Source organism: Mycteria americana, chromosome 4 (assembly GCF_035582795.1).
Source record: "Mycteria americana isolate JAX WOST 10 ecotype Jacksonville Zoo and Gardens chromosome 4, USCA_MyAme_1.0, whole genome shotgun sequence".
Taxonomy (NCBI): Eukaryota; Metazoa; Chordata; class Aves; order Ciconiiformes; family Ciconiidae; genus Mycteria; species Mycteria americana.
The window spans coordinates 49,596,544-49,612,193 of NC_134368.1; the positions used below are offsets into that span (position 1 = coordinate 49,596,544).

Genomic DNA, 15,650 nt, shown 5'->3' on the forward strand with positions numbered 1-15,650 from the left:
TCACCAGTGTAGTAACAACTGCACTTCTGAACATAAATTCAAACCCAAGCAAGAAATGCAAATAATTCAGAAATGACTGAAAAATTACTCAGAGTCATTTTAGGTATAAAAACCGTAACCTTCCTTTGTGCTGCACAATCCATGTGCATGACAGACTGGGTGATCCATCAGCAGGTCTACAGCAGTAGAGCTATGGTCTCCTTTGAAAAAAAAAAAAAACAAAAAAAAAAAAAACCAAACCAGACAGAGTATTGCTACAAGCCTTCTCAGAGATGTGTATGTGGGGAAATAACCTTGAGATCAACTTCTCTAACAAACAGCCCAAACAGTGCAGCTAAGGCAATATCTTTGAGGAGGCAAAAACCTGCACCAAACACAATCCTGGGAAGTTCACTCACCTCTACTATGCCACTATCCTGCATTCAGGGACAGCAAAGTTATATATGCTTGCTCAGGGGCTGTGATAGAAATCATTATTTGTAAGTTATCTGATAAATATTTAGGACTTCTAAATTCATACTGTTAACATCTTATTCTACATGCTGAGCCTTTCTAAAAGTCACTAAAAAAAAACCCCACCAATCGTCACTTATCATCTGTATTTGATAAACAAAGCAAATTTCTGTACTTTTTTAAGCATCTTATTTTTTGTACCAGGCTGTTGCTTGTTCCAACAGCAATATAGGTAATTTTGATAAAGCAGACCAAGGCAGTGTTGAAGTACAGAAAATCCCTACAACGAAACAGTAAAAGAAAAACATTTCACTTGAACTGTGACACCTTTAAATTTAATGTCCAAAATCTAGGACAGCAGTCTACTGATACATTTGTTCCGAGACCCAGATGCTAAGTACAGACTCTTAAACTAGTTTATACAAGTTTTATCCTTGACTTGTAAATTGCTACTGCATGCAGTATTTAAGAAGCTTAAACAAGTGAATTCATAGTAGTAAGATATAATGCTTGCTCCACCTGTTTCAGTACAGTTTACTGTATACATTCTATGCGGTGAACTGGAATTAAACTGTTATTTACGTGCTATAGTTAGTTATTAAAATGCTTTTCCTCAATTCAGAGATTTTCAGTGTATTTTACTTTTAAATACTCTCTTCTACCTAAAAATTAAATTTCTTAAATTGTGTCTCAGTGAGGTGCCACATGGAATAGCATGTGTGAATGAACAAAGAATACCCTGTTGTGGAATACATGTCTAAAATCTGGCAGATGCCTGAAACTGACGAAACTTTACCGAAACTTCTTCCCTTCTTCCCCATCGCCCTTAAGTCAGACTCAGTAGGAAGAGACCTGCCCAGGACTCAGTCTTTGCTACAGAGGGTGTTATCTTAAGGACCAGAAAGAGGTTCTGACATCTTCTGGTATTTCCTTAAACCAGTGGAATTCCACCAGCAGTAAGTGAAAGCAAAAAAACCAAACGACCCCAAAAAACAAACCCAGAACCAGCAATCATTCTCAGAAGAATGTTCTGCTTTTCCAAGGTTCAGATATTTACTCTTACTAAAGAAAGGGAGGTGGAAGTTCTCCTACAATTCAGAGCACATCTATGCAACTTCCAAGTTCTCTTCTGCCTATACCTCAAAGTCATCTGGATGAGCCAGCTTGATTCCATAAGCTACAAATCTACATTACTGATACAAAGGACTTGAATGATAAATAACACCTCCTTTTTCGGGATTGACTCTGCACTAACACTGCTTCAGGACCAGAGGTGGAATATAGAGTCTGTGTTAATGAGCACAACTATACAGTCTCCAAATTGGACCTGCCTCACATCTAGTCAGCCTCCAGGGCAGGCAAGAGTAGGAAGTCTCACATGTTTTTCTAACTAGGTACCACATTTAACAGCCAAGCATAATTCTGCAAACAACACAGAGGTGTTGTGTAACTTCTAAAGACACAGACTTATTTGTGTTGAAATGAGATTCAAATTAATGGAAAAGGTATTATTTTTTCCTATTCTGTTCCAAACACACCCCTCCCCTCCCCCCCCGCAAGCATTCCCCTTCTGGATCTTCAACATGTAGCTCTGCTCCCCGTCTCACAAATGGACATACAGACATGTAACTTCCATATATTTAAACAAGCCTGAGTTTTTTCACTTCCTTGATTTGTTCATGATTTATCTAGTAACCTTAAAATATAGCTTATTAATCTTTCAGTGAAATCATAGCTTTCTGTATTTTCTCCAAGCATCGTTTTCAAAATATTCAGGTGACACCAAGTGGTTAATTGTTGTACTGCTGTCTGTTCAGGACTACTGTATGCAGTAAGAAGCAAGTATTCTGTTACGTGAAAGTAAATACAGAAATACGTATCACCAAAAAGCCAAAAGAGTGCTTAAAAAAAAGCCAGAGTGCTTTGAGATTATTAATCATAACAGTCCAATTTTATAATTCTATCAAAGCAGCCCTTTCTCACTCACTCACCTTAGTCTGCTTATATGCTTTAAAAAGAAAAAAGTGTACACTTCATCAAAAATTAAGTGGGGAAAAAAAAAGTAAGTTCCTGGAAGAGAAGTTACTTACCAGAGGAATTATTCCCTGCATCATCTTTGTACATTCATACTTCTAGTAAGTTGCTTCCAAGAAGAAACACACTTTTCTCAAAATCACTGCTACTTATTTAAAAAAAAAAAAAAACAACACAAAACAAACAAAAAAACCCACCCACAACACATGCATCCATGCAGCATAATTCAACATGCCAAGCCATACAACAGACACTTCAGTGAGGAGGAAGAGGAATTCTCTGTCACATCTAGCAACCCTTCCTTAGCTTCAGATGTTTCTTTCAACATAGCGTATATATTAAGTTGGAACAAAACCAACTTCTGTAGATTAGATAGGGAAAAGAAATTCTATTTCTAGACTCCTTAGGGCTATGTTTCAGTATCACAACAATGCCAACATCAAAAAGAGGGGTTTTATCAACATGAAAGAGAAGTATCTTTCAAAAGTCAGCCATGTATGTTTGCTTTGAAATAGGGCTCTGCATGCTCTGTGCAGGGCCAAATCCTCAGAAACAAGAATGCACAGAGGCCATTCAAAAGAAAAAAGCTTTATAGTTCAAAGAAAACAAGACAGCATTACCAGCACTAGGCCGTTAGGTGGACAGCTTTTAAAAACCACATCTGGGATTTGGGAATTCTGCTAAGTAAGAATCCACATTAATTGCAATCATATGGCGCACTGAAGTGCTAAAAAGCTTTAAAATACTGTTAATTTAAATTCACCTTAAAGTGTTTTCCCTACAGCACTTGTAACTAGAATTGCAGAGATAAAAATCTCAACACACACTTTCTTAATTTTTTTTAAACTTGTTTGCATTCTGATTTGACCACAGCTGTGAATAATCATTCTTACTCTAATTTTTTTAATTGTTCTGGTGATTCTTTCCCGAAGAAGCATAGGAAAGAAAATATTATCTTTAGATAATGCTATCTGTAAGCAACAAAATGGGCAGGTATGCATGGTCAAGCATAGAACCTGAAGCTCTCTTCATTCTTTAAAGAAGGAGAACCTCACACCACTATTTCAAGTTTAGCATCCTTTTTATCTTTTGTGTTCAGGATTACACAGGTTATAAAGGTATGGCCCTAGTTTTCATAGCTAGAAAAAGATGGAAACAGACACTCAACCAGTAAAATGCCCCCCACAGTGTGTACAAAACCAGGCAGAGATACTTAGCTGTTTTATTATTAAAAATAAATAATACTGATCACTTTGACCATTTGAAAGTATCACCTTCAAGAGGTGACCTACTAATGTAAACCAAACATACCACTGCTAAAGTGGAGACAACATACAAGGCTTTGCATTTTGGAGATCCTTCTTCCTCTAAGACCTTCTGAGCATGCAAAAACAAAACCAAGGAGAAGCAAGATTCTAAGCAAGAAAAAAAAGCTTGTTTACATTTCAGTCATGCATTGCAAAAAAAGGCATCACAGTCAAGCCTGAAATAAGTCTGCTACAAACTGCATCCAGAAGAAAAAAATCTCACCACAGCCTAAGTATCAATAGACTTCCAGAACAAGCGCTAAGTAGCAGCATTAGGAAGAGAAGGACGGCAACACTATTTTAACACTTCGCTATCAGCAGTAGCTTTTCCAATCCACCAGAACTAGAACTGATGAGGAAAAACAGAAAAAAAAATTGAAAGAAGGAAAAACAATGAAAAGAAGGGAATAGAGAGGAACAGAAAAGTCTTTCATAAAGCATTTCCCAGGAACAGAAGCAGTCATCACTAACACAGGACTCCACTTAACCTTTCAGTTATTATTTCTGCTTCCATTTCCCTGAAAATTTAGTTTCACTGGTCCAAAATTGTTAAGTAAAAGCATTTTAATAAACAATTATTTATCTGTTCTCATTTCTCCTCCTCCCTTCCTAAAGCAAAATCAAGCTTTGGATCTTGTGGGTGCAGTCCTGGGCCCTGTATGCATGCACAGCTAGTCAGAAAAGGATTATTCACTGTATTGTACGATCTCATTGTACTTCTATCCAGAGCTGCACTATACAGGATCATCAAGTCTGATGCCTCAGACACTGGCTGGCCCACACACAGTAGGTACTATCCACAGAGAATGCCACTCCTTTCAAACCTGGAAGTCCATGGCTTAAGAAGGCCAATATTCTAAACTAGAATGTAAAAAAACACAGCAGTCTATTAATAAACTGAAATAATAGTAACTGAAGCACAACCTGTTTGAACTTCCTAGATATTATAAGAAACTTGGAAAGAACTTGCCTACCACCACTCCAAAAACCAAAACACTCCCTCCCAAACAACTCTGGCATTGTTTCAATTCTGAATAAAAAACAAAAACCAAAAAACCCACGAACAGCAACAAAAAAAACACAACCCAAAACACCCCCCAACTTTCTACACACAATTAGACAAGAAACTAGTTTGTATTATCTGAATGAGGCTATCATCTCCAACATAATTCTTCACAAAAAGAATTCTACACAGAAAGAAAAAAAGAAAAAAAAAAAAAAAACCACAAATCTCTGGCTCTAGGATTCATTAGAAACATTTTTTTTTTTGTAAGGACAGAAAAATATTTATGCTGTTCTACAAAAGACTAGTAAGAATTCATTTCATGATACAGCATCTACTGATCTAGTCATGCTGAAAGAAACCGTGCAACAAACACACAAGAACATTACTCAGCAGATCAGAGAAATTACATGACAGTTCATAATATTTACAAAATTATAAAAATCAATCCTCTCTCATCTTCAAATATATTGAGGATGTAAAGGCCAGAAAGAGAAAAAGAGCTAACTAAGCAGAAGAGAAACTATTCAAAAGAACAAGTAAAATAAATTCTACAAAGCTTTGCCTGGAAGTATGAGGAGTTTTCAAACCATTATGGTATAGCTCTGTAACAGCCTTCAAATGTGAGTACCAAAGCGCCAAAATTATGGTTTCTTTGGGGATGAAGTTTGACCAGATGATGACTACAATTACTAATGAAACAACCTGGCACTAGAAATCAGTTCTGTGTTCTGAATGCTGTGTGCTGAATGTTCTGAAAACTGCTGGGCAGGAACTAGATAGCAAAAGTGTTACATTTTGTATTATTTATGTATTTCACTTTACGGAGCAATAGGGTTAACACTGTCAGAACTGCAGTGATCTGTCTTCTTAGTTATGAAAAGAACAGATTTTACCATAATATGAACAGATTTTTATAATATGAAAAATTCCCTTTTCTAGTAGTTGCATTCTAATTTTAAGAAATTGAATATATATAAATGAAGATGCTAGACTTGGAAAGTAATTAGGAATAACTGTATAAAGTAATTAGGAATAACTGTATCCCTATTTTCTCCCATCTTCTGGTTAAAAAAAGAGAACACTAGATGACAACACTCTTTACCCAAAGATAATACATGTAGAGCCACGTAATGATACTCTGCTATAGCCTTAAGAATGTCTAAAGAGGAATCAAAAAAGCTTCCCAAAACCATTTATTCATCTGAATATGGATCTACCACTTCTGTTTTCCCTATTGATAATAAATCAAGAACACAGACAGACTTTCAAATAAATTTTCAGCACCATAATCATCACACAGATGATCTTGTACCTAAGTCACTTAACATGTCATCTAGTTCTTCCTTGTAACTCATTACGGTAGATAAATGAAAGCAAAAATGACCCTAACATTGCACTGAATAGATGTTTACACAGCGTTTCTTGAGTGCTCTCACCTGGTGGTCCAGACTCAGCTGACTATACAAGAAACAATTCTTCTGTAGACTAACTTATACTTTATATAAAGATACATACACAAGGTGAGATATATACACAAAGAACAATTTTAAACTTTCCTAGCTTCAGTTCTTAATAACGAATTGAAAGCGTTTATGCTTACCTAGATGCAGAAGTGTGAATTGTGCTGCCAATTCCTTTGCACCTTCTACTGTTGTAGAGAGCTTGTCTGGCATGAAATAACTCTGGGAACCATCTGCAATACCAGGAATAAGCACCTTGTACACCAGGAGTATTTTCCCATCCTGACTTGTGGTTGAATACAAGTAGTATTCTGGTGGTGCCCAGTTATTTTTATTGCAAAAATAATCCAGATGCATTGCTGCAGAACTGAAGTGACTGGATTTTAAAGAATACATGCTAATTGGAGTAAGCTTTATTCCTGGAAAAAATGGGTATGTACATCTTTCAACTTCAGGAGGGCCTGGACTGTGCTGACCATTAAGACGAACTGAAAGACTTGCTGGTTTCCCTAAGGATTTTTGATGACCATCTTCTTTGTTAGGAAACCCTAAGAGATTTTCAGAACCGGGACTTATCTGACCATTAAACTGTTGCTTCCAAGTACCTTCTTTGTTAACTGGCTTTGCCAGTGTTACCTCAATACTAGCTCCATCAATGCACTTTCCATTCATTACAGACATAGCAGCAACTGCATCTTCTCGGTGGAAAAAATGAACAAAAGCATAGTCTCTCAGCTTCTTTACACGTTCAACTACTCCTGGCTTGAACTTGTTGAATTCAGCTTTAATTGTGTCCTCTGTAGTAGATATCATTAAATTTCTTACATATAACACTTTAACTCTCTGCATTGTTTCTTCATCAACTTCTTTCTCTGGGTCTGCCCAGTCTACTTGAATAGTATGACCCCAGAGTTGGAATGTTCCTACAGCAAAGAAGCATTACATCAATAAGAAATATGCAAAGGAAAACAAAATCATTCTTATCAACTACCTCTAGAAAAAGCAAACATGATGCATGCCACTTGAAACGTTTTTTGCTGCCTGCAGCTACTTAAGCAAAATAAGTAAAATATTACTACTTTGAATTATTAAAGAAAATAAGACTCTGCAAAAATTCAAAATATTCTATCTGAACCCTTTGGGTTCATTAAGCACCATAAGGTGTCAAAACACAGACTTCATGATTTTGTGACATGCATATACACATGTATATAAAGCAACCATAAGCAACATACTATTTCACTAGTTAGTAAACACAGCATCTTCAATAATATTACCACCTTAAAAAGTAAGGTCAACACCTGGAAAAAGTCATCTAAATGTATATGCACTAGCACAAGCCTTACTTTAAGTTGCAGCAGACACCAAAACCATAAACTAAAAAACCCTCACCTTGTTGCTCATTTCAAGCCAACATTTTGAGTATCACAACTAGTTTATTTTACATTCAGTGATCTGGCCACACTTCTGCCATTACTTTGCAAGGCCTATATAAGTCTTAGGTAACACTCCTTCCTAACACTGTCAGTGATTAATGCAAGACTTGCCTAAGTCTTAGCTTTAGTAAATACAGGGAGTTTTGACATTCATTTCAGCAAGGCCAGCGCTGTATTACCTGTTTTAATGACTTTGCTTCTCCAGCTATATGGTTTCATTTCCTCCCTATTTTATTTCTCTTCCTCTCTTTTCCAGTTAAAGGTACAGTTAAAAAGGATTTCCCTTTTTAACTGTACCTTTACCTATTCCCTCCTCTTTCAGTGTATTTAATCCCTTCTACTTTCCCTCCCTTATAAGGGATAAAATAAGGTACAAAGAAGAAGTCATCTTCTACTTGTTAAACTCTTAAAATTATTTTCTAGTAAAAGACTAAAGACCTACTTTCAAACATTTTTAAAATATGAAACATCAACAACATCACTCATGACATTGAAAGAAAATAAGGGACACATTCAAAGCATTGTATTTTTTTTACACTCAGCTTTAAGAGAATTCATGTGCAGGGACTAGTGCATGCAAATGAAAACTGGATGTGTGCCCAAGCAAATACATATCTTGGTGTAAATTACAGTAACTTGTGTTTATAAAACAGATGTCTGCTCCTTCATTCCCAGAACTGCTTAAATTTCTTTCAGCTTCTTAAAAAAAAAAAAAAAAAAACACACACACAAAAAAAAACCCCAAAAAACACAAAACAAAACAAAAACCAACAAAAATACCCCAAAAACCAAATGAACAAAAAAACCCCGATTCATGAACAACATTAAAAAAAAAATCGTCTTTAGCTGAAAGGCACTACTGCAGTTTTATAACTCTCAAAATACTTTAAGGAAACGAAAACAGGGACGATTCACCACCCCCCACAAAATGGAGACAGATACTCTCCCAAAGACTCAATTTAATTACAAATAGGTTTACCTGGGATTAGCCGCCTTCTAGCCATCGCAGCTGCTCTGTGAGATTCATATTCTACAAAAGCAAAGCCACGATTTTTAGTTTTGTCCGTGGCATTTGGATAAACAATGACATCCACCACTCCTTCTGTAACTTTTTTCATTTCATTCAGTATTTCTTCTTTCTTCTTTTCTTTTGGAATTGCTCCAATAAATAGTCTGCAGTTGTCCAAGCTTACGCAGACACCAATAAATTTCCCTGGACGAATTTCGTAATTATTAAGAATCTTGATGGCTAGCTGGGCTTCCTCTTTAGTAGTGTACATCACAAAAGCATAGCCTCGATTCTCACCACTGAATTCCATCATCAGTCTGAACTCATAGATCTTCCCAGCTCTCTCGAAAACAGGAACTAATTCATCTTCATACATATCACGAGGAATCTTACCCACAAAAACTTCACATCCACGAGGTGGTGGAGGACCTTCCCAACCTTAAAATAAATTGTCCAACAACAATCTTAGTACAAATGCTAGGTAAGTACAGTTCCCCCTATCCTAACTTGGAGGTCGTAGTTATTTTTTTATTTTTAGTCTCAATTTAAAACTGGCATATTTGCATCCATTATTTAATTCTTATTTTTGTTATGTTTAAATATAAATTGTGAGCTTATGTCATTTTTTAATTTTCTTTTAATTCTGTCTTCTGTTTCTTTCACTGGAATCTGTACAACAGCCCACTGAACCTAGCGTTACTTAAAACACTGACAGGTTTGCTGTAAGAGTCTATATTTCAATCATTTTTTGCCCTTTAAAATTATATGTCAAGTTATTAATACAACTGATAGGTGATAACTGAGAAAGAACTTAAGTTGTATTTCCTACTCTAACATTTTAAAGTTGCAAATGTTTCTCTACTTCTTGCCCATATTTTAAGAAATTTTGCTGAGGGTCCCCAGTGCAGTATTTTTTTTTCCTTGACATCATTAAAAAGGTCCAAACATTTTGCTTCCACCTTCTCCATTCATCCACTAAAATAGGACTCCCTAAGGAAGGTAGGATATGGAGCCATCCTTTCTTCAATAGCCAAAAAGACTGAACACTTTTCCTCTAAAAACAGGCCACGGTTTTCATGGGCTGGAACTGGATGGCAGGAAAACAGAAATAAAATAAAAATCCACAGAACAAGTCAGTCCCTAGTTCACATCTGAAAGTTACAAGAAGATCCACGCTTCTGTCCCTAAGCCAAGGACATTCATACACTCTTTTATATCTCTGCCATATACACTGAAAAGTATGTTCAACAGATAATGTAAAAATGCACAGGTACATTTAAAAATATGGAGTTATGGTCTGCAAATATGGCACTCCACTTTCCCAAAATATGCATTTAAAAAAAAAGTTTGGTTGGGTTTTTTTGGTTGGTTTTTTTTTTTTTAAAAAAAAACCAACTTAGACAAATGAGGCAGAAGTTTCAAAGGCAGACAAACAGTTAAATCATAACTAACTGCTTTTTCTAAAGCTTTGACAGGAAAGGTTCTCTGCAGGAGAGAAATCAAGGAGTACAAAGCTGGTAGAAAAAAAAAACACAAAATTTGGTAAGTAAGTAGTAGCATGAAATGACAAAGTGTAAGGAGGCAAGGTGAAAAAAAAATTACTGTTGACAAGTTAAAAGAAGAAGATAATTAAATATTTTACTTTGGCATGAAGTTCAGAATAAATTATATTTTGATGACTTTATAATTAACTTAAAACTTTTTCCTTTATGTAAGCATCAAAGAGCACGTAATTTACTCATGAAAAAAAATTTTTAACAGAATTGGGAAATTTTTGCCTTCTCACAGAATAAATTTTCATCTATAAGCTGTACACTAGCAACTACATGGTACCCAAGGAAGCTACCAAGGCATCAGAACTGACATGCATTTGGAGCCACGCTGCCATGGCTTACCTAGGAAAAAGTTTGGCTTTGTTCCACACAACATTCAGCATCTTTCTGATTTTCAGCTTTATAAACATTTATGACTGCTTCAGCTGAGGTCTGACAGGACATGGCAAGTAACACAGCTTGCAAGCTAGTACTTGCCATCACTCACATCATGCCAGTCAGTTGCCCACATAACAAAGCATAAACCAACAGTACACCCTTTAAGAGCTCCAAAGACAAAAGCAACTGTACATCTTACAAAAAAAACGGAGGAGGCTATGCTTGATTGTGTAGGGAAGTCATGAAATTAAATAACAGTGTTCATTTATTAACTAGACAAACTTTTACCATCATCCTCAGCCTGGTAACTGATTAAACAGTGATTCTCAGTAAGTAAAAGCCATCAAAAAGCCCACCTAATTTTAAAGCTGCATACTAACTTAGCATTACAGTACATTACTGCCAACAGATGACTCCTGACTTAAAAGAAAACCTGGTCTGTGGCATATTTGCCAATGAGCAACACAAGTACTTAACAGAGCAAACATGGAAACAGTTCACCAAAAGCACTGTTCCTCAAGTAGTTACCAACTGACCAGAGCGTTTCCTTGACTGGGTACTTGATTCATCACTGGACAACAGATTATGGGATTCCTTTTTTTGCAGCCATTCAAGTAATCAAACTGCAATCAACATTATATTTATAATCCTACCACTGTTAGTGAGATCCATGCCATCTCAAATTTTCTTCCATGTAATTCTAATGACTTACATGCCTAATTACATCATTATGGCTGCAGTAATCGAAGCACAGGAGCCAACCAATGAAAATTTAAGCAATGCAAATTTGCTTTCTTAACCCTTCCCCCCCACTCCCCCATTCTACAGGTACATTTTGTACAAGTGGCATAAGTTAAAAAGAACTGTGCTGCTGCCAACTGGGGGGGGGGGGGGGGGGGGGGGGGGGGGATGATAATTTTTTAGGGTAATTTTGAGCCAGATCAGCTGCTTGCTCTGGATAACATGCCAGTCAGATAAACAAGATGCTAACAGGAAAACAGAGCTGACAGGAAGACTATCTCCTTTGGCAGCAACACAACTTATAGAAACCACATATTAAACAAGCCAAATTCACAGTGAAACTCCTGATTTACAAACAGTAATTGTAATTTACAAGCCATCTCAAACATTCAAGTCTCATCTGGCCTAGAAAACCATTTATAGTAACTTAGGGTAATTTCCAACCTAAGTAAGAATGAAAATACATGAAGATTTAAAGGAGAGGTATATAATTAATGTCAATGAACAGATTTATGGAAGATACACCTTGTCAAACACATCTAGTTTCAGAAAAGATTAATAAATTTCATTAATAAAAGTAACTTTGCCAAACAAATACACTTAATATTGCCTAATGTTCTAATTAAAAATCATAATTATAATGTAAAAAATGTATTAAATAATTTAAGAACTGGCTGAGCCCTCAGAAAGTAGTCAGGGATGCCCTGCAGTTCTTTCTTCAGTGCCATTTTCAAAATAATTTTGCAGGGCCCCATTTGCCTATTTTATACAGGCTAATAAAAGTACGTACATAATTTTAGACAGGAAAAACTTCCAAAGAGAAATAATTTTGATGCAGCTGCATCTTAAACTACACACAGCAATGAGCAATACAGTTCATGTTTATGAGCATGACTTAAAGATACGGGATCACAGGCCACAAGTGAGAATAAACTGAAACAGTAGCACAAAGAATTTTCCTTATTCCTGCTTGTGTAAGTGCATAATCTGACTCAAAAAGAAGAGTTATTGCACTCCATGTGGTACAACCAGGACTAATGGCAAAATTCTTGTACATTGCTGATCTCAACAACAACACTGGAAAAACTATTCAAAGTAAAATAATGCTTCATAAAGATTTAAGGCATTTGATTTGTTTCATCAGAATAACAAGAAACGTTAAGATAAAGGTAACAAAGGTAACAAACACAGCATTATTACAGCGAATTACAGGTACTAGGTATTTCATCAAGAAAATTAAAAAAAAACCCCAACCTATTTCAGACTAGAAATAAAGCCCAAATTCAGCAGGAAAGATGCTAACCATCTTAACAAGCTAAGTGTAGCAGTAGATAATCCCACCTTTTAGAGTTCTCAAAATCAAACCCAGATACTTCTCTGAAAAGGTCTTAGCCAAAGAAAGTCATCAGGCTCAACACGATAATAACTGAGCAGAAACTAAGTGTGTAAGACACACAGAAGTTCAAACTAAATGATCTAGAAGCCACTTATTTTCTTAACATATTCTTAACATAAGTTTTAACTCTTGAGTAGGGGAATAATGGCAAAAAAAGATAATTAGGGAAAAAAATATATACCTACTGAACTATTCCTCCTCCTCTCTTAAAGTGTCTTCACTCAAAACAATAACAAATTCAATCATTTGGGGTTTATCCATTTATTTCACAAACTTTCAGCCTTTGCAGCACGAGATAAACCCACTAGTTTCCAGCATTCGTACAAGCATACATTAAAGTTGAATGACCTTGCAACATCTTCAAACAAAAACACGCTTTATCAGTCCTACTGAAAACTAAGAGTCATTTAAATTTATTTTGCAGAGCAAATTTAAAGTGCTGAACAAAGGCTTTTCCTTGCACTACCTGTGAGTGTTACTCATTTTCTATGAACTAAATCCACAGCAGCAGTTTCAGCAAAAGTATTTTAGGAGGGCATAGGGCTATTTCAAGAGATTTATTATTGCTATGTTACTTAATCACAGTATCAGACATGTTTTTGAAATAGCATTTAAAACACAAGAAAAAATTAAGTCTTCCAATGCAGTAACATCCTGAAAAGTGTTTACTAAATCCAATAGCCACTGTTTCCAAATTACAATGTACATATTCCATATACTGCAGGACTTAATTCTACTTTTTTTTGTCACTGACTTTTGTGGAAATATAATTGGGCATACAGAAACACATTTTAGTGACAAAGTTTGTTTTCACTGCAGCAATAACTTTCCAGTTCAAGTGCATAAGTCTCCCATTTGCATCATGAGAATAAATCCCAAACCACCATAAATTAACCAAGAAGATGATTGTAGTTTTTATAGCACCAATACAATCTCCGTTATTCTCTGGGACTTTGATCAACTGTTATTATCTGTTTACACATGGACACATACTCAACAATTTCTGTTTTCCTGTGTATTAAGTGAAAGAACAATACAGGAATAATAAACTCTGACTGCTGTACTTCACTGTTAAAAATAATCCAATGAATGAGAAAAGCTCCAGAAGCTCAGCACTTATCAATTTTTCTTCTCAGAATGAAGGGGGGGGAGGGGGGGGGACACGAAGGTTATGTTAGATATGGAGAATAGATTAGTCAACTCTGAAACAAAATCAGTTAGATTATCTTCACTGGTGCATCTCAGAGTACAGAGGTTTGTAAAAAAAAAAAAAAAAAAGCTTTGGCCAATGCAAGTAAGACAAGAAATAATTTAGGTTATGCCTGCTACCACCAACTTGTTTGTCCCTTCTGTGCCACTAAATGTTTTCAAGCATGTTCTCAGTCATATAGAACACACTCAGCATTTTCAACTCCACGTTTGTTTTGCAGTCAGCTTTAGCTGCTTTCAAAGCTATGACTTCTTAAATCCACCAAGAGCAACATACCCTAGCACAAGAAATCTTAAAACTGCTAGAAACTGTAAAGCATATCAGGACCCTGTATGTGATGTGTTTCTTACACTCTTTCCCTAAGCATCCACTACTGACCACTGGCAAGATACAGGACATGGAGCTACACAAATTTTCAGTCTGATTCAGCGTAGCTCTCCTTACAGAAAATAAACTCCAACTTCGTAATCTCAAAAGAAATGCTTACCTGGTGGAGGACCACCGAATTTTCTTTGTCCATTTTCTTGAACCATGCTGTATCCAGTCTTCTCCATCAGGGCGAGTAAAGCAGCCTCATTCTGAGTGCCACTTCGGATTTTGCCACATCCATTTGCTGCAGCTTTATTTTCCTCATGCATATCTGCAATAGCTTCAACAGAACATTGCAGATATTTCAATTCAGATAATTCTAAGTTGTTATATATATATACAGAAGCTACCAAAGCACAGAAAAACAACTTACACTATACTTGCCTATTTACTATGACTTTGTTTAGCATTAGCTTCAATCCTACATCCAACTACTACCATCTATATATTTGCTTTCAAAACATTGTTCTGTAGCTGTGATAATCTTGAACTTTAAACAGCAACTATATATTCTATATGCAAACTTTCATAAGTGGTATCACAGTTATTTTCTAAGTATGCTGCCCTTCAAGTACGATAATTACTTCTTTCATAAATCATGTTGTTATCACAGTTGTGTAGAGACCTATATGCTACTCAGTGACAAGTTCCACCTTCTTATTACTACATTTTATAGAAATACCAATGATTTTAAAACTGTATTTTAGTACAAAAATACATTAAGTTCATGCCTAATTCATAGAAAGATTTTGAAGAATTCAGGAACAAAAGTAATGTAATTAAACCCAATATATAATAAAACTAGGCAGAACTTTCCAGCAAAAGCAAGGGGCTGAAATAATCCCACCTCTGGGGTCCTTATTTCCATGCCTTTATCCATTTTCACTATTTCCAAAAATAAAAAAGTTTATCAATACAGTTGTTGCTGCTCTATTCACTATTGCCCTGGTATCCCAAGATCTCATACAACAGCTTTAGGTTTCTTTCATCTAGGCGATGGGAAAAATCACACCAAGGAACCCATTTGATAATTACCAGCTTTACTAATGAAGCCGCTAAAAAAAATTTTCAAGTCAGATTTTTTTTCCACTACCTCTTTCTCCTTTCCCAATTTATATCTTCTTTTCCCAATATTTTCTGCCTTAACATCTGCAATACTTAAACAAGCAACCTTCAACACTTCAATCCTTTGCCCAAATGGTATGACCAAGCGCTACGCCACTCATTCTCCAAAAGAAATGCTGCCCAAAAAATCACCACCAGAAAAATACGCTACTACTCCTGTTTGTTCTTTAATG

General features: G+C 35.8%; 1 protein-coding gene across 1 annotated transcript; it reads right to left on the reverse strand.

Moving 5' to 3' along the window:
• Positions 1 to 411: 411 nt before the first annotated feature.
• On the reverse strand, positions 412 to 14,621 carry RBM46 (RNA binding motif protein 46). The gene is made up of 4 exons (XM_075499259.1): positions 14,471 to 14,621; positions 8,676 to 9,143; positions 6,401 to 7,183; positions 412 to 458 (listed from the first exon to the last, which is right to left on the reverse strand). The coding sequence occupies exons 1-4, from the start codon at positions 14,619 to 14,621 to the stop codon at positions 412 to 414; spliced, it is 1,449 nt and encodes a 482-aa protein (XP_075355374.1).
• Positions 14,622 to 15,650: the final 1,029 nt, after the last annotated feature.

Bases quoted from the DNA above. Each gene is read 5' to 3' on its own strand.
- RBM46 (XM_075499259.1), bottom strand. From the start codon at position 14,621: ATGCATGAGGAAAATAAAGCTGCAGCAAATGGATGTGGCAAAATCCGA. The intron at 9,144-14,470 runs GTAAGCATTTCT...ATTTATTTTAAG, and splicing joins ATTCGGTGGTCCTCCACCAG to GTTGGGAAGGTCCTCCACCA. The intron at 459-6,400 runs GTAAGCATAAAC...TTTCTATCACAG, and splicing joins ATTCACACTTCTGCATCTAG to CCCCTGAGCAAGCATATATA.